This window comes from Calonectris borealis, chromosome W, assembly GCF_964195595.1.
Source record: "Calonectris borealis chromosome W, bCalBor7.hap1.2, whole genome shotgun sequence".
In the NCBI taxonomy this organism is placed as follows: Eukaryota; Metazoa; Chordata; class Aves; order Procellariiformes; family Procellariidae; genus Calonectris; species Calonectris borealis.
In genome coordinates this window covers 42,618,842-42,638,014 of record NC_134351.1, presented here as the reverse complement: position 1 = coordinate 42,638,014, position 19,173 = coordinate 42,618,842, and the positions used below count along the sequence as shown (strand labels likewise).

General features: G+C 40.4%; 1 protein-coding gene across 1 annotated transcript in view; it reads right to left on the bottom strand.

The window, feature by feature from the left end:
• Window positions 1-19,173, bottom strand: part of LOC142075040 (poly(A) RNA polymerase GLD2-like) — a 57,601-nt gene that overhangs the window by 19,140 nt on the left and 19,288 nt on the right. The window contains 3 exon segments of the mRNA XM_075136036.1: window positions 5,297-5,433; window positions 13,033-13,076; window positions 18,492-18,620. Coding sequence (XP_074992137.1) covers window positions 5,297-5,433; window positions 13,033-13,076; window positions 18,492-18,620 — 310 coding nt within the window.

The following is a 19,173-nucleotide window of genomic DNA, read 5'->3' as shown; positions in this document are numbered from 1 at the left end:
AAGTGAAAGCAAACTGTGGCCTGCACTCTGCCGCCAAAGGGATGGAGAAGAAGGCATTAGCAATGTCAATTGTGGCGTACCACTTGGCTGCCTTTGACTCCAGTTCGTATTGAAGTTCTAGCATGTCCGGCACGGCAGCACTCAGTGGCGGCGTGACTTTGTTCAGGCCACGGTAGTCTACTGTTAGTCTCCACTCTCCATTAGACTTTCGCACTGGCCATATGGGACTGTTAAAGGGTGAGCGAGTCTTGCTGATCACTCCTTGGCTCTCCAGTCGACGAATCAGCTCATGGATGGGGATCAGGGAGTCTCGGTTGGTGCGGTATTGCCGCCGATGCACTGTTGTGGTAGCGATTGGTACTTCTTGTTCTTCAACCCTCAACAACCCCACAACAGAAGGGTCCTCCGAGAGACCGGGCAAGGTGGACAGCTGTTTAATTTCCTCCGTCTCCAGGGCAGCTATACCAAAAGCCCACCGGTATCCTTTTGGGTCCTTGAAATACCCTCTCCTGAGGTAGTCTATGCCAAGGATGCACGGAGCCTCTGGGCCAGTCACAATGGGGTGCTTCTGCCACTCATTCCCGGTTAGGCTCACTTCGGCCTCCAATACAGTTAACTCTTGGGATCCCCCTGTCACTCCAGAAATACAAATGGGTTCTGCCCCTTTATAGCTTGATGGCATCAGGGTACACTGTGCACCGGTGTCTACGAGACCCTTATACTCCTGTGGGTCTGATGTGCCAGGCCATCGAATCCACACAGTCCAGTAAACCCGGTTGTCCCTTTCCTCCACCTGGCCGGAGGCAGGGCCCCTCTAGTCCTGATCATCATATTCGCTACCCACCTCTTGTAAGTATGAATCAGAAGTCCCTTTTTTAAAGTCAGAAGTGGGATCAGCCCTTCTACTCTGTCTGGGGAACTGCTCACTGGAGACTGGAGCAGCAGTTTTCCTGGAAGAACCCCCTTTTGTCGTTGTTTTTCCTTGCAACTCACTTACCCATGCCTGTAGGACTGAGGTAGGTTTTCCATCCCACTTCCTCATGTCCTCTCCGTGGTCACGCAGGTAAAACCACAGGGTGCCCCAGGGCATGTACCCACGATGTCTCCTCTCTTGAGCAGAGGGACGCTTGCTCCTAATGGCTGAGATACTGGCCCGTGCAGGTGGGGAGCAGGACATATCCTCTTTGAGTTGCTGGACCTCCTGAGACAGTTTCTCCACAGCAGAGACACAGGCCCGTAGGGAGGACGAGAGACTTTCTTCATATGGCCAGAGTTGGCCAGCCAGTTCATCCACTGTTTGTTCCTCTCCATCTCTCCAGGTCATTACTGCCAATGAGTTTGCATGTGACGCTGGTGCACTCCGTACAAACTTCCGCCACATGGGTCGGGTGCATTTTACTTCATCTGGGTCTTTGGGTAACTGCTCGTTGTTCAGGTCATCATAAATCACTTCCAGGACGCCTAATTCCCTCAGGTATTGGATACCTCTCTCCATGGTGGTCCACTTGCCTGGGTGGCATATAACATCTTCCTTGAAGAGATACCTTTCCTTCACACCTGACAGGAGTCACCTCCAGAGGCTGAGGACTTGTGCCCCTTATCCAATCGCTTTGTCAATGCCCCCTTCCCTAGCAAGGGATCCCAGCTGCTTGGCTTCCCTACCCTCTAATTCCAGGCTACTGGCCCCGTTATCCCAGCATCGGAGCAGCCAGGTGACAATGTGCTCGCCTGGATGACGGCTGAAGTCTTTCCGCATATCTCGCAGCTCACCCAGAGATAGGGATCGGGTGGTCACCATCTCATTTACGGGTTCTGCTTCCTCCTCCTCCTGTTCTCGTGATGGCCCTGGTTCATCTTCATCCCTTACTAGACGAGCTGATTTTCTTGTGCATTTTCTTTTTTGTATAGGGGCGACTGATACCGGCATGGGTTGGTTCTCTGTCGCAGGGGGCGGAGTAGCTGCCATGCCTGCCCTGGGGGGTGGGGGAGCCGCTGTGCCTGCCGTGGGGGGTGGGGTAGCCACAGGGCCTGTTGCTTTGTCATCAGCTGCAGAGACGTTTCCTTCCCCTTGGGGGTTCTGAGTGGTGTTAAACAGGGCTCGGTAGGCATCGGCCAGGCCCCAGCACATTGCAGTGATTTGCGTCTCCCTAGAATGGCCAGGGTGACAGCATACTTTTTCCAAATATTCTACTAATTTTTCAGGGTTCTGCACTTGCTCAGGGGTAAAGTTCCAGAACACTGGGGGTGCCCATTGTCCTAGGCATTTGCCCATGCTATCCCACTCACCCTGCCACTCATAACTATCCAGGCTTGGGGCAGATCTCTGGATGACATTCTTGAATTGCTTACTAACCTTGGATAAAACCGCAACAATATTCCCAAGGAGTACCAATAGATGTATCTTAACTACCCAGGGATGTTCAAGGTACTGGCAAGTTATTTTAACAAAGGAGATGACATCACAGAGAAAGGTAGCGAGGGTGCCATTCTCTATTTCCTCCATAAAAAATCTCTCGGAGGAAAAGGTGTAATTGCTAATGGTCTCCATGAGGTGGTACCCAAAATGCAGAAACGGCTTCATTACTGTGGCGAGTAAGGACACGGACTCCGTCTGAGTGGGCACGAAGACGAAGACGAAAAATCCTTTATTATACAGCACAAGGGCCTTTTTATACCTCACATTATGCCACGTATACACTTCAAAGAATTCCCTAGTACATCCCCTAAGCAAAGGTCATCTCGACACTCTTCCTCTAATTTCCTTATCTTTGTCACGCCCTCAGAACCGTTAACTGCCACCTCTTATCTCCCTTTTTCCCACGGCTTCTTTCACTTTCCATCTTCCCATGGCTTCTTGTTTACCAACGCTATGATACTGCTTGTACTCTCAGGCATTGATTCCTCCACATCTCCCCCTTTTTCTTTTACAACAAACACTAAGCTAACTGACTTTTCTATTATTCATCTCACACATTGTAATAAACATAGTACACACACAAGATTACATACGAATACAATCAAACGTATAATTCCCAGTTCAGTCAAACTCATTACCCATTTTACCAAGCCCCAATAATTCTATCTCTTGTGGCTCTACGCTCAGGGCGGATGGTACACCAAACATCCGTCCCAATTATCAGTCACATTGCGGCCGCCACTACAAAGTGTTGCATGCGGCTCCGTGAGACCTAGGGTCCAATTGTTCCATGGGAGTCCCACTAAGCAGGTGGAAAAAAGGATCTCCAGGTTACAAGAGCAAAAGGCAAATGGTCTTCTGGCCTGTCTGATTCGCAAGGGTGATCCAGATGTTCTCTTTGGGCTGTGATGGGGCCCATAACGTGCTTACGCTTGCGACAACGGCGAAAAAGATGGCTTGACGGACCGCGCTGGTACCCATCTTGGTCCTCGATCCGTACGCCCGGACCCATCCGTGAAGACCGTTAGAGCGTCCAAAGGGGTCACGCTACATTTCGGCAATTGCTGCAATGGTAGCGGGGACTGCAGCCATTTATGACTCTGTTCTGCAGAGACGATTCGACGTCACTATCCTGTTTCCTTTCAACAGCTCTTCTCCCGTTTCCTTTCAACGGCTTTTTTTTTTTTTTGTTTCTCTTCAACAGCTTTCGTTCCTGTTTCTTTTCAACAGCTTTCGTTCCTGTTTCTTTTCAACAGCTTTTATCCCGTCTTCTTCCAGCGGCTTTTTTCCTGTTTCTTTTCAACAGCTTTGGCAGTTCAGCGGGGCTCGCCACCGGATCGACAATTGCTGACTTTATGGCCCTTCAGACAGAATGTCCCGGTCCCTGTTCGGGCGCCATTTGTGGCGAGTAAGGACACGGACTCCGTCTGAGTGGGCACGAAGACGAAGACGAAAAATCCTTTATTATACAGCACAAGGGCCTTTTTATACCTCACATTATGCCACGTATACACTTCAAAGAATTCCCTAGTACATCCCCTAAGCAAAGGTCATCTCGACACTCTTCCTCTAATTTCCTTATCTTTGTCACGCCCTCAGAACCGTTAACTGCCACCTCTTATCTCCCTTTTTCCCACGGCTTCTTTCACTTTCCATCTTCCCATGGCTTCTTGTTTACCAACGCTATGATACTGCTTGTACTCTCAGGCATTGATTCCTCCACAATTACGAATCCCAAATACCAGATAACCCCCAATGCCAGCGTTTTAGTAACAAATCTCCCAGGCAAAACATCATTAATCACTGCAGAGCACAGCAGACTACATAACCCAACTCCAATCTTTAACAGGTACAGTAAAAACAAGAGCACGGTGCAGAACAAATTAATATGTTACCAGATATAAATTCCTTAATATGCTCTAAATAATCTGTCGTTATCTCAACCCTTCACTGCCCCATGTTGGGCGCCAAAAAGGACTGTCGTGGTTTAACCCCAGCCAGCAAAAATAAACCCCACGCAGCCGCTCGCTCACCCCCCACCTCCGGTGGGATGGGGGAGAGAATCGGGAGGGCACAAGTAGGAAAGCTCCCGGGTTGAGATTAAAACAGTTTAATAATTGAAATAAAACTAAGTAGAACAGTAATAATAACAATGAGAACAACAACAACAACAGAATACACAAAGCAGGCGATGCACAATGCAACTGCTCACCGATTGCCGACCGCGTGTCACGAACGGGGGGCGAGCCCCCCCACACACCTGGTTTTTATACTGAGCATGATGTCACATGGTATAGAATACCCCATTGGCCAGCTGAGTCCACCACCCCGGCTGTGCTCCCCCTCCCCGGTGCAAGCAGCACCCAGCAACAGCCAAAGCATCAATGGGCCATCAACGCTCCTTTCACACCGAACCCAAAACACAGCACACCCCCCAAGCTACTGGGAAGAAAGTTAACTCTGTCCCAGCCGGAACCAGGACAGGGTGACAGAAGAGAAGTGCAGCTATTCAGGTCCAAATAATTCCATATCACAATCAATACCTTAAACTACCCCTAAGAAGAATAGATCTTTCTCGCACAGGGATATGCAGTTTTAAAATAGTGTAATATAACAAAACCCAGCTATTTTTAAAGGACAAAGCTATCTAACTTTCAGCTGCTATTTTACAGGATAATCTGCTTGGCTAAGCAAAAGATGTCAGACACTTTATCAGCATTCCTATTGTCCTTTAGTCTTTTAACTCATTTCCTCTCTCAGTTATCACTCCTGCATTACTGGTATTCTTTTCTCTTCAAGGGTCATAAAGTGTTGATATATTGAATAGAAGGAATCAAAATTTTACATATTCTAAAACACTAAGATGACCTTATTACTTACTCAAATTCTGTGGCATAATATTTGAAGAAGCCTATTAGCAAATCTCCAAGGCTTGATCCATTTTTTGAGAGGTAATGAGGAATGTTAAATGGAGCTTGATGAACAAGATGCAACTGCACAGTAGGATTAAAAGATTCCTGTCAAAATAAAATCAGAGTGTGTGTATATACACACACACACACACACACAGAGACTTAATCTAGGTGCATATATTTTTCACAACAAAAGAAGCTGCCCATCATTTGCTTATTAGAGGTTCAAGGACACGTGCAAGCAAATGGCTCTATTTCTCTTGTACTCCTCTGTTGGATACTAGTTACTCCCCCTGAGCTCAGGTAAAATCATCTTGCACAGGAGTGTCCGAGACCATCCCTTGCCTTCTATTTGCTAAATAATTTTAACATGGGAGAATCTCTGAGCTGGACTTGTGTTTACATGCTAGTAAAACCACATGAGCGGAAGCTGAGTAAGGTAGCCTGCACTGAGCTGGCTGCAGTTGAACTGAGATAGGGTAGGTGAAGCTAATGCACTTATTGCCAAGTTCCCATAACTGTGATACAGAAACACTCAATCCAAAAGGAAGGCCTGACTTATTTTTCCCCGCAGCATAGAGTTAAACTTGGATGTCAAACCCACTAGCTCTAATATGAACCTGCATCCTCCCACATAATGAGTTCAAAGACTGCAGTAGCACCTCCTCTAGCCAACCTATCTGAAAGAATAAGTTATACAGAAAACCTGAATACACAGAACGCAGCATTTAAGCTGAAGTATGCTTTTCTTTGGTTGGGGGGAGAAGTCAGGTTTGCTATAAAGGAAAGCCAGCTTTAAAAGGAATCTACACAAGACTAAATTAACATGGTTTTAGATCTGCTATACTGTTTGGGTGTCCATCGCATCCTTTAGGTTCTTCTGAGAGACTGGGGTACATGGAGGAGAACATACATCTTCTATTGCTAGCTAGAGAAACTATTTTTAAAACTTGGTAATACCAGGATACTACATTTTACAGCAATGTCATGTATTTTAAGGAAAATAAACCCAAGATACACAAGAACAAGTTTTACATTCACATAAGGACATACATCTATGTAAATTTAGGGACCCATTCAGTCATTACTGTATCTCCCCTCCTGCTCCTTTGTTATTTTAACTAGTAGTATCAGGCATGACTCTCAAACTTTATAGTACTAGAACATCAGTGGAAGGACTATATACTGTAATACTATTTCCACATTCACAGCAGGCAATGCTTCCTCTGAGAAAAGTATGGTTAGTGATCAAACCAGTAGGATTGGAAAGTTTCGGACTCCCGTCCTCTTTTGCCAATTCTAGAAAAGCTTCCTGGAACCTTGCACAACACCTTCTGGGAAAAAAAAAGCCATTCTTCCAGCTGTGAAAAATTTGAGATCTTGTTCTCACATGATATAACTTTGCATATAAAATATTATTATAGTTAGCAGAGCTCAGAATTTAACAGCTTACAATCCAACAGAACACTCCAAAAACATGGAGACAGACATAAAAAGCACATATGCAGCATATATATAAAGATCTAAAGGGGAACAGAGTTGTTCATAGATTATACAGCATATACAGTTTTAACACTAATATTAAACAGACAGGTAGCTGGAGTGAAAGTCACTCCTTGCCCATGCCCACAGAAAGTTGTAGAAGAGTCACAAACAAATGATTTTAGTATTAGCAGTATAACAGCTCATGAGGAAATGGGCACAGGGGGAAAAAAGGAATGAGAACAAGGGCTGCTGACCTCCAACAATACAAAACAGAAATGCAATGAAATTACTACAACAGATGTCTACTAACATTAATAAGTAAATGTTTGGAGGCAACAGACATTTTTAAAAGAACAAGATTTCTTTTATGTTTTGAATGTTCAAATGCCTGAGAACTTCTCAACTGCAAGAAAAATCTGCCGCCACAGCAAGGTTGACATACTGAGCAGCTAAAAGGCTAGACTTTGGGATACTATTTTTCAGAAAAATAAATAAGCTATTTTCTTTAGCACTATAACTAGCTTAGAGAGGATGTTGCTTTTTCTTATCAATCTTGAGCTTAAGTACATTTTGTTTACATTTTATATATTAATCAAGATTAATTCATTTTTATTAATGTTTGTACACTATTTGAGTAAGAAAAAATAAATCTCCTGGTAACAGTTACACCAATAGCAAAAGACAAAATATCAAATATCATTGTAATAAAACTTACGGGGGCAGGGGTGGTGGTGGAAGAGAAGTACATGCATGCCTCTGTGTGTGTATACTTACATCCAGAAAAAAGGAGAGAGCAAAAGGATATCAAATACAATTTTATCCAAAGATATTTTCTCAATAAGATTTTTTGGCAGTTAATGAAATATGAAGTTACAAAACCTTGCAGAGTTTTAAAATCACAACTCTGTATTTTGAAAAGGGCAATTATTATAGAAGCATAGTCCAGATGAAGGCATTTTTCAGGATATTTAGTTTGTCTGTTTCTTCAATGAATTTACAACTTAGAAAAGTCATGCAAGCACCAGCGATGAATCTGAAAGACTCCTCACCTGATGAGCAGGAAACGTACCACATTCCAAAGATTCCCATCCATGGCAAAAGAGATGCAATTCCTAAACTGCATTAGAAGGCTAGTTTCTAAATCTTCATCTAGTAATTAGGATTAAAACTCTTGAATTCTGAAATCTAAAATTATGATGTTTAAATTCCCCCCCACCAAGTTCAATTTCATGAAATCTGCAGTTCCAAGTTTTACCATTTATATTAAGTACATTTACCTCACAAAGGTCAGGCAAATCAAAGTTTTCCTTATTCAAAAGCATTTGCCTTCAAAAAATAAATGCATATTATTCTATACAAGTGCTCTAGTAAAAATGCAAGTTACAGTCTATAGCAGCTAGTCATTAAAAAACCCACCTAGTTTAAGAGACACACATAGTTATAAATAATTCCCATCTCCACTTGCTTTAGTGGTTATACCACTATGAAAATGACTCTTAAAAAGACAACTAAATACCACAAAATAGAAAGCATGACTAAAATTACTTTTCTGGAAGAAAAGTTTTTTTTTTTACACTAACTTAAATTATCTAAAGCAAATTGTTAATCAAGTGTTTCTGATAATGTTAGTCAATTTATTTTTTAAAACACTGCAGGTTACTGATCACCACATGTAAAAAAAAAAAAAAGAGTGTTTCATCTTTCTGAAATACAGCAAGTTTGTTACGGAGGAAATTACTATTACCAAATTAGAGTTTTACATGTAAACCCAAATTAATTATTACTTAAAAGTTGGGTATGGGGAAGATTTCATGGAAACTTCTGTCAAGATATATATCAATATATCAATAAACAACAATGTAGATTAAGGTCATTTCTTAACAAAGCAATCACTCAGTGTCCACTGAACAAGAGATCAGACCAGCCACCAGCCACAGGATACCTAGGCTCATTTTTCTGATTTGCCACAGACAACCCATGAAACTCCATTAGCCTCCCCCTGCCTCCATTCATCTATTGTAAAACAAGGATAACAGTACTTTTCTTCCTGCCAGAGGGACTCGGGGAATAACTAGATAAACAGAACAAGGTACAGATTATAGATTCTTGTGTTGGGTCTGGCTGAGATGGAGTTAATTTTCCCCATAGCAGCCCTCATAGTGCTGTGCTTTGTATTGGTAGCTAGAAAGGTGTTGATAACACACCAGTGTTTTGGCTACTGCTGAGCAGTGCTCCCACAGCATCAAGGCTGTCTCTCCAACATTCCCCCCCTACCCCCACTCACTCAGTAGGCTGGGGGTGGGCAAGATCTTGGGAGGGGACGTAGCCAGGACAGCTGGCCCAAACTGACCAAAGGGATATTCCATACCACACGACATCTGCTCAGCAATAAAAGCTAAGGGGGGGAGCGTTCGTTATTATGATGTTATTATGACATCGTTATTATGAGCAACCGGTATGCATACTGAAGCCCTACATCCCAGGAAGTGGCTGGACAACGCCTGCTGATGGGAAGTAGAGAATAAATCTTTTGTTTTCCTTTGCTTCCATGCACGGCCTTTGCTTTTGCTTTATTAAACTGCCTTTATCTTGACCCATGAGGTTTTTTTCCATCTTATTTTCTCTCTCCCCCCCCCATCCTGCTGAGGAGGGGAGTGATAGAGCAGCTTGGTGAGCACCTGGCAGCCAGCCAAGGTCAACCCACCACAATTCTGCACATAAGGGAGGTTGGTAATAAAACAGAATTACAAAGCATCCTTCAAACTAGCTTAGTTTCAAGTAGGCCTTCCTGTAAGTTTTCCATTCTTAACTTGCTCTAGAAGGCAAGAAATTCAGCTTCTTTTAAAACTAGTCCCCAATTTGCTTGCTGTGTCTTTGCCTCATGCCATCTGAAGAAATGGAAAAGAAATTCAGGATCTGATTGAGAAACAAATATAAATGAGCTATCCATTATTTCAAAATACCCCAGGAAAAGGGACCCCAAAATCTTTTTTTGGGTTTTTTGTTTTGTTTTGTTTTTGGTTTGTGGTGTGTTTTGTTGTGGTTTTTTTTTTTTTGCTAGATCTCTAATCTTTACTTTGGTTGGCTGATTTCTCAAAGAAACACTAGCGTTCAGCAACATGCTTTATATTCAAGCTACATAATGCTTATGCATATTCTCATTCCACCTTACACACTGGAAAGGAACACAAGCATACATCCAAAAAAATCTTTACATTTGAATATCTTGATGTATAATGACTAACTCTGACTGTACAAGATTCTTCCTTCAAAAAATTTTACAGTGGTAACATCAGCATAGTATCTTGCCATTTTTAATAGGTATCTATAGTCACACGCATAAAATACCCTTCTCCAATCTTACAAATGAACATTTAATTAATGTTTATATTTTAAACAAGTGCAACTCAAAGGGCGAAGCAAATAATTGTGTCTGTCCAAGGACTGACTCCCATACATGAAGTAGCTACAGTAAGCACCATCCCATCTTCTGCCCCATCCCTTTGTAAGATATGACTGCTGCTCATGAAGCTGAGGAAGCAGAAACAAAAACGTGCTCATGCTAGAGTCCATAAAGTTCACAATCCAGAGCACTAGTGGAGACCCAGCTCCATCTGGATTTAAGCTAATATACCAGGCTGCTCTGGAACACTGGAGACTGAGGCACATGTTCCCTTCTGACTACCAGTTGCAGCAATGTTCACCTCTGGCAAATACACAGGCAAAACAACCAGAAGCAGTAGTGGCCTAAGCCACCACAGGTTCTCCAGAGCTTATCTGTGAAAGTCATGACTCAGAGGCGAGTTCTATATAAGCTTCAGAACTGATCAACACATTTTGTGGGCTACTCTCATCTACCCCATCTGGCTGGGGGGGCCAGGAAGCCCCAGAATCCAACCCCACATCTGATATGCTCCAACACTCTCTCTAAACTAGCAGTTGCAAAACATCAGCTCCGTGCCAGCTAGAGACTCCCCCATGGCAACAGAATGCACAGGTGGTCAGATCTGGTGGCTTTCCAGGACTTCTCACCCTTCACATCTGCAGTAGGGATATACCAAGTCACAGAATCTGCCTTTTGTTTCTTGCTCAAGGTAAGCATGTCTCTTTTACACAGCACCTACAATTTAAAACAAGGAGTTTCCTTCAAAGCACAGAAGTATTTTCAAATAAGAAAAGAAAGAGCTGCAAGTTTGATTTTAAAAAGAAACCCCAACAGACTGTAAGTAGGGTGGTTTGTTTCAGAAGGGGAGAAGCAGCGTTTATGTGTAGTATTAGAACAGAGACACAGCTTTGACTAGCTACAACCACAAGAAAAATATATGGTTTCTTTGGGTACTGACATTTGCCCATGCTTTGTAGTTATTACTGCAAGCTACAAGACCAGAATTGTTTTGGTGTATTTCTCATTTTCATTTTAAATTTCTTTGCAGTATCAGTATTCAGAAATTGTAACTTTCACAGCACATTTTAAACACTTAATTATATTCCTAATGGAGACAGTAGACTAAAAATATATTTGCAAATTTCTAGCATTATTTTTTTTTTTAGTATCCTGATCCATAGTTTTACTTTGGTCTTATAGTAAGCATGTATAAAATATTCTTTTTATTTTATTAGTAATCCTAGAATATTTGTCCATACTCCAAAGGCAAGATAACCAACAAAGAAATCTATGTTGAAACAGGGTAAAAAATGCTATTCCTACAGCAGTGTTCTAGAAACACAGGAACCTGCAAGTGATTTACCACTTTCACAGGACACAAGATGAAACCTTGCATTTAGTACAAATGTCAGATTTTTCAGCTTATGATATTGTACACTTTTGCTTTAATAATTTAAATCATTAATATTTGTATAGTACTCTGAAGGCATTTACACAGTTCAAACACTACAAATATAAATGTTTGAATTATTATTACAAAGTCAAAATTACCAATTCTTACAGTTGTTTTCTTTAAATTACATGCTACACAAAACTTAAAATACTACAGCATACGAGCTTTAAGCAGATATAATTAGCAAATTTAGTAATTTTAAAAAACCCACCAGATAAAGCTAGGTGTACAAGAAATGAAAAACAGCTTCAAATGCTTTTAAGCACTAACAATGAAAAGATTAGAAGGTACACAGTACAGTAAAAAAAAAAAAAAATCAGAGAAAAAATAAAGACCATAAAAATTTAGCACAGGTATACCTAAGCAGGGTTACAAAATAGAAATAAAAGAGTTTACTGTAGCTCAAAGCTTTCTTCTGCATCTTGATTATTCTAATTACCCAAGATGGCTGACACCACAGTATTTTCTCCCTGATGTACAGTGTCATCAAATATCCCCATTTCAGCATTATAGGAAGTATATCCAAAAGAAAGAATGGCTTTCTGATACTACTACCTCAGCACAATTATCAGCAACAGTAAAAACACAGACAGGAACATCAAACTATAGCAACTATGAATAAAGAAAAAATTTAAGAAGTGACACATGAAAGGAAAGGTAAGGAAGAAGGAATGAGGTATTTCTCTAAATTAGCTATAGCATAGAACTATTCAGCAATAGCTCTTTTGTCCCCAGACAAATATTTAAGAGGGTTGCTGTTATTTCTAGGTAATCTTCCTTAGATTAAGGCTCACGAATTGCAGTCCTAATTCTGCAGAGGATCAAAGCATACCAATTTACAGAGTTCTCTGGAACTCAGAGTATGATCTGGACATAACAGCAAAGTCCCCAAAAGGCGTTTTCTTGTTGGACTGAAGCCCAATTTTGTGAGGTCTCAAAAGTCTCCTTAGTAAAACATATATCATTCACACTCTGCACCCAGAAATATCAAGCAACTCAACAGCTGTAGGGAGGTATGGAATTATGAAACACCACAGCTGGATAGAAACAATACTACTTAACATATTAAGAAATAAGAATCAGAAAGTTACAGATGACAGGGATATTTTCAGGCCAGCATAGAGAGAATTAGGTCAGCAGCTCTCATTAGCACTCATTTCCAACTGTGTGTGAAATCTTCTCATATATAACAAACTGTTTTCAATAAAGAAATGATCAAAAGCAGCAAATACACTAAACATAAGTGTGAAAAAGGTTATCAATGACCAGGCTTACAGACTGTGTTTAACTTAACCCATTAGAGATATTTAAGAATTCACATATTTTAGATAAGCAGCTTCATACACATATATGGTGTAGTAAATTCATAAGAAACACTTACTGGGTAATTTTTTTGGAGGGATGGAAGGATGGGTTCAGGAAGGGCTATAAAAAAAAAAGTTTAAAGTTGCTGTGATTCATGTAATTCACAGGTAACAATATCTTATCAACTACACCAAAGGGTTGGACTGAAATTCCATCTTAGAAACATTTAAGACCTTCACTTTCATGTATTTTGTAAAAGAAGTTATTCCACAAATCTTTCTATTACTATATCTTGTATATAGTAGTATAAGGAATTAATTCAGCTAAGGGAAGCAGCTGTTACTAAGATACTGCTATTTGTAGAAGACATGAAAAATTCTACAGCAGCTGCATATGACTTGACTTTTAAAATTCATGTTAATTCATGGCTATAAGAAACTCATCTAGATTCCCTAAAGGAAAATCAAAGCTTCATTCATTTTTTTTCCCTACATCTAATATAATATGATTCTATCACAGCACAGGAAGTCTCCAGATACTGCATAAGTACACATTCTTCAGCTGCAAAGTATTACATACCAAGTCTCCAAAAGTAACCTAAAGATAAAAGTAACACCCAACACACTCAGCAGCAATTGCTAGCAAAATCCCCATAATACACATAAATAGAGTGTAACGCTGTTAGCTGGTTGCCCTGGTTTCGGCTGGGATAGGGTTAAATTTCTTCCTAGTGATGTGTTTTGGATTTAGTATGAGAAGAATGTTGATAACACACTGATGTTTTAGTTGTTGCTAAGTACCCTGCTAGTCAAGGACTTTTCAGAGGCTGGGAGGGAGCATAGCTGGGACAGCTGGCCCAGCTGGCCAACGGGGTATTCCATACCATGTGACGTCATGCTCAGTATATAAATAAGAGGCGTGGTCCAGGAAGTAGCGATCGCTACTTGATTATCGGTCAGCAGGTGGTGAGCAATTCCATTGTGCATCACTCACTTTGTATATTCTATTATTATTATTATCCTTTTTTTTTCTGTTCTATTAAACTGTCTTTATCTCAATCCACAAATTTTACTTTTTTTTTCCCGATTCTCTTCCCCATCCCACTGAGGGGTGGGGGGAGTGAGCGAACAGCTGTGTGGTGTTTGGCTGCCTGCCGGGTTAAACCACAACACTGGTCTACTGAATGGCAAACAGGTTATAAAGGTCATACAATTGTTTAGTTTATTTTGTGTTTGTTAGTATCATTAATGTCTGTAACTTATGAAAGTCATGGATATTGCACAATACAAGTAACAGGGAAAAAAACCCTTCTCTCCCAGGTTAGATGGTGCCATAGATAGACAGAAAAAAATCCTAAAGTATTCACATCCTACTCAAGCCTTAGAGCAGCTACAGAACTGTTAGAGCACTCCTCATACTAAAGCTTCAACATCATGTCTTCAGCATGTCTTTTTAAACAATTGGTCTACATCATTCACCAGGGAGAACAATAATTAAGTTCAGCACACAGGACTTCGACTTGGGACTTAATTCACCCTTCAGACAAGGTCTCATAGGGTAAGAGATGTTACAGAATCCTTTTTCCACAGGGACTAAGAATCAGAACAGCAGAATTCTCAGAACATGCTTGGGATATCTTCAAAGAGTATACTATATTAACTAGCAAGACTGCTAAGAATATGATCATGGCTGCTTTAATAATAATTTTATTTTGTTTGTGGGTGTTTAGAAATATGAAAGAGCATCTTATTTCTACAAGGTCTTGGATATTTTCCAATTCTCTACCATAATGAAAGAAAAGGCAACAAAATCTGAGCAATATGAGCAATCAATTTATTTCATCTGGGTCTGCATAATATACTAGGAGGATGGAGTTAAGGGGAAAAGTTACCCCTTACTACTAGCATTTGCCACACGAGTTTTCCTTTTCCTACTGTACAAGATAGTTGGACCTGTTACCTGGAGGAAAGTTCATGCACAAGAAATTGATGTATCTACAAAATAAACTCAAGACACACTAACCTTAGATTCAAAGACTTCCACACAAGTATGAGAATATGGAAATGGATTAATAAAGGAAAGAAATTTGTCTAGTGAAGACAGGGACACTATTAACTGCTAAAGAAAGCTCCCCCCGCCCCCAGTAACATCAACAAAAGCCCTATTAGAAAATTCTATGACTAGGACACAAGCTGCTTTCAGTAGCAGAAGTGAAAAAAGTTAAAATCTGCATGAGTAAAACATCAGAATCTAAACAGCTGGTGCTAGATACATGTCCAGAGCCACACTTCAGCCTTTTTTAGCAGAAAAGACTGATGAAGCACTGGTAATAGCTCCTCTTTGGCCTGCAGACTGCTGATCCTTCCCAGGCAGCTGACTGATCACACATTTTTGCATGAAAGGAATTATTTGAACTTTTTTCCTTCCCCAGACAGCTGTGGCAGCTACCACAGATGACTACAGCAAATGCCCTCATGTTTGCAGGGTTGTTAACATTGTGGCAAGCTTACACATTTATACTTGTAACTCCTACTCTCTTCCCTTTTGTGCATTACTTTTATGCACAGCTCAGTAATTGGCTATTCATGACTGCACACAGCACCCAATACAAGTCTCTAGAGTTACTGTGATACACGGAAATTTATTCTCCAAATCTATTTTCAAAGTGAAAAGGCCCTTTTCCATTAAAAATGTGACACTATCAAATGCTTATCAAGTCACTGTTGAGATGGTCACTCATTGCTAGACCACGTAAAGATACTTTTTCTCCTCTCCTGCTTGTGCTTCACCTTTGCATAGCATCCAGTTGCTCCCAACATTTTCAATCTTGTATCTAATAATCACTTTGGTCTTTTTATTTTTAAGTTGCTTGTCATTTCATCTCCTCCAAATGTCGCGAATGAGTGGTTTAGAGGCCGCTTAAAGAATCATCGTCAAAGAAATTAGCAGAAAGTAATTTTAATAGAGATTTATAAAGGTGCGACCTAACAGAATTAGATGGCAAGGTTCACTCTATTACTTATTACATGGGTGAAACATATAAAGGAAAATCATCTAAGGGTTTATATTTCAGGGACAGTCTAGGTTTCATTCACAATTTAGCAACACTTAATTATCGACTAATCATTAACAAACTTTAGTAACGCTTAATCATTAACTAATTCAATATTTGCGAAGTGAGTTAGTAAGTCTACTACAATCACAACTTAATTACAGATTATGCTTACTATTAGTTCACACACACAGAGAAACATATGTATATATAAAAAAATATACAGAAGGTACCTGTTAAAAATTCCCCTCAATTTCAGTGAAGAAATATTCACGTCGAATGTCTAGGCATTCCCTCTCAATGGGCGAAAGGGTTGAGCTTTGAAGGGGACTCACCCAGGACCCAGCGGTCCTCCGAATATCGTAGGCCTGAAAGATCGCATGCTCTGAGAGGCGTCCCACTCAGAGGGAGATGCTGGGTGCAGCCGCTGCGGTCCAGGAGAGCTCAAAGGGTCTCACTTAGGACCACCATTTATAGGTTCGCAAGATGGTTGGCTGTAGTCATCCGTAAATTTCCATCCTGGCCACAGTCCCAGGTGGTAATTACTAAAGAATTCTCAAGGTTTCGGTGGTGTTCTACTGGACACCCGGTCCAGACAGTAGGAGGATGTTCCCAGCCTCAGCTATGCAGAGTTTCTGATACAGTCAAGGAGCGCTCAACTGCCAGACTTCAATACACCAAGGCCGAGGTTTCATGGAAATTTCTGAGATCAACAAGCGGCCCAGATCAACAAGTAGCCCAGGGAAGAAAGGGGGAGTATGAATGCACCACCACACTAAATCAACAATTTTTGTTTGGTTGTTTTGTTTTTTTTCGTTAAGGATCAATATTGAAGTACTCAGTCACCTACAGTATGGTTTCAGTGCTGTGACAACAGACTTGGCCACATTTTCTTTACTTTCCACAGAAACAAAGGAATCTATGGAATTTCACCATAGTAGGTGTAGAGAAGACAACATAATCACTGGGTAGACTAGCTTATGTCCTACTATCCTCATGATTGGTACATTAGCAATAAGCACACAGTATGAGCATCAAAGAATTCAGAAGTAACCCAGCCAACTGGATCCCAAACGGACAAAACATCCTCCTAGGACCTCTGCTACAGATACTGTTCAGCTGAAAGCAAGCCACCAGCTGGAGTCAACTATCATAAAAAGCTTTCCACCCTAGTACAGAGTGGGTGTAGTGCGATCTTGAAACTAATAAATAGTTGGCTACCCACTCTACAACAAGTATCTACATTCCAGGCCAAACAAGCTGTCAGAGGAACTAAACATTGATCTTTCTATCTGATTAAAAAAATTAAAACCTACACAAACTGACAAAAGGGAAAAGTCTAAAGTGAGAGCATACCCAATTTGTCCACAGATATAATCATAAAATGTTAAGAACCAGTTGTCATTAAAATAACATGAACAAGAACAATCAGCACATTGCAAAAAAAATAAAACAAAGATATAGAATGAATACAAGCAGCAAGATACACAAGTCTATATATGAACTGACAGGAATTAAGAAAATACTTCTACAGGCATGTTACTCCACAAGATGTACACTTCAGGGGTTCTTTGCCTTCGTTTCTGAAGCCACTTATCTCCCAATAAACAATCAAGATACTCATACTGAGCTAAATGATTTCTTAAATGATTCCTTAAGTCTTAAGCAAGAATTGCAAACTTCAAAAATCACAAACATGGATTTCTTTTAATGAAAGAAAGTAATAGGGGGATAAGCTCATTTCAATCTATTCCTCAAGAACATTTCTGGACTGCATGGCTTGCTTGAATTCTCAACAGGGATCCTTAGTTTCTCAGGTAAAGCTCTCCAGCTCCATACAGATGTTCAATGTTTCAATATATTGAAGTCACAAGAAAAGATACTGCCACTGGCAGTCAAATATCCTAACTTCTAATGGTCTTCGACATCAGTAACCTTACAGAAGACAGTAATCAGTGAAAAAATCTAACCACATGGTAGTGCATTCTTGCATATACATGTCCCCCGATGTTCAGTCCTTCACTCATCAGAACACGGAAAAATGACCCCACAGCATTTGTTGTCCCTTTGAATTTTCTTGGAGGGTCCCAAATAAACATAACAATTTCAGTGATTTGGGTGTTTTTGTTGTTTTTTGTTTGGGTTTTTTGTTTGTTTTTTATTATTATTTATTTTAGGTTTTTCCCTTTGTTAAAAGGAAAAATTTTGTTAACTAGAGCTTGAATTTATTTTATAGTTACACAGTGTCCTGCAGGTACGTAGATTTTTTTTTTCTTTCTTTTTAAAGCAGGTAACTACCTCCAGAGAAGAGGTCCACTTGTTAAATAAAAATGCAGCACTAAGGAAATGGAGTAAAAGCACTTTATTTTCAGATTTTTCTGTGTAGAAGATAACTCCTGCCAAGTGTTTAATTTTAATTAAAGAGGAAAACTACACAAATATGAACTTAAAAGGGATGGTTTCAACAAGAAAAAAAACCTTACTCTTTAAACAGCACAAAACCATCAACACAAGACTATAGCTGCTTAAAGTACCAGGACTGGCATCATTTATGTCATAATAACTCGCCCACTTCTTAACAACCAGTACTAACGGATGAACTCTATTCTCAACTGCAAATAAAATAAATGCTTCTCAAAAAAAAAAGCACATTTAACTAGACAGCAATCAAACAATATTTGTTCCTACTTGATCAACATGATACTCTTGTATTCTAAGGTTACCTTTTGTAAATATTTGATAGAATTTACTTAGTTATTCTACAACTACTATTCATCTTATAAAAATCAGAAAAAATATTTGCATTTGAAAACAGTATGAATAGTAAGATCCACAGATACATCACAAGGGGTATGCCAGGTAACTTGCAGATAAGACAAAACTGAATGCATCAGTCAATGAAGCAGTGTCACATTCTACTTCTAAGTTCTCTCCAGTTCATTGCACTAATTGCCTGAATTAACTTGCTGCCAGGACAGACCAAATATTCCCGAGGACTCCGAGAAATGGAAACTGAATATGTATGGAGAGTATCTCTTACCGGGGGTGACCGTATCTTACTGAGTGAGGATGAGGCAAGAGGGTATTGGGGACCGGGAGTTTTTATAACCACAAATGACGATAGAGAACCCTGGTCCCTGACCCAAAGAGTAGCATATTGGACAG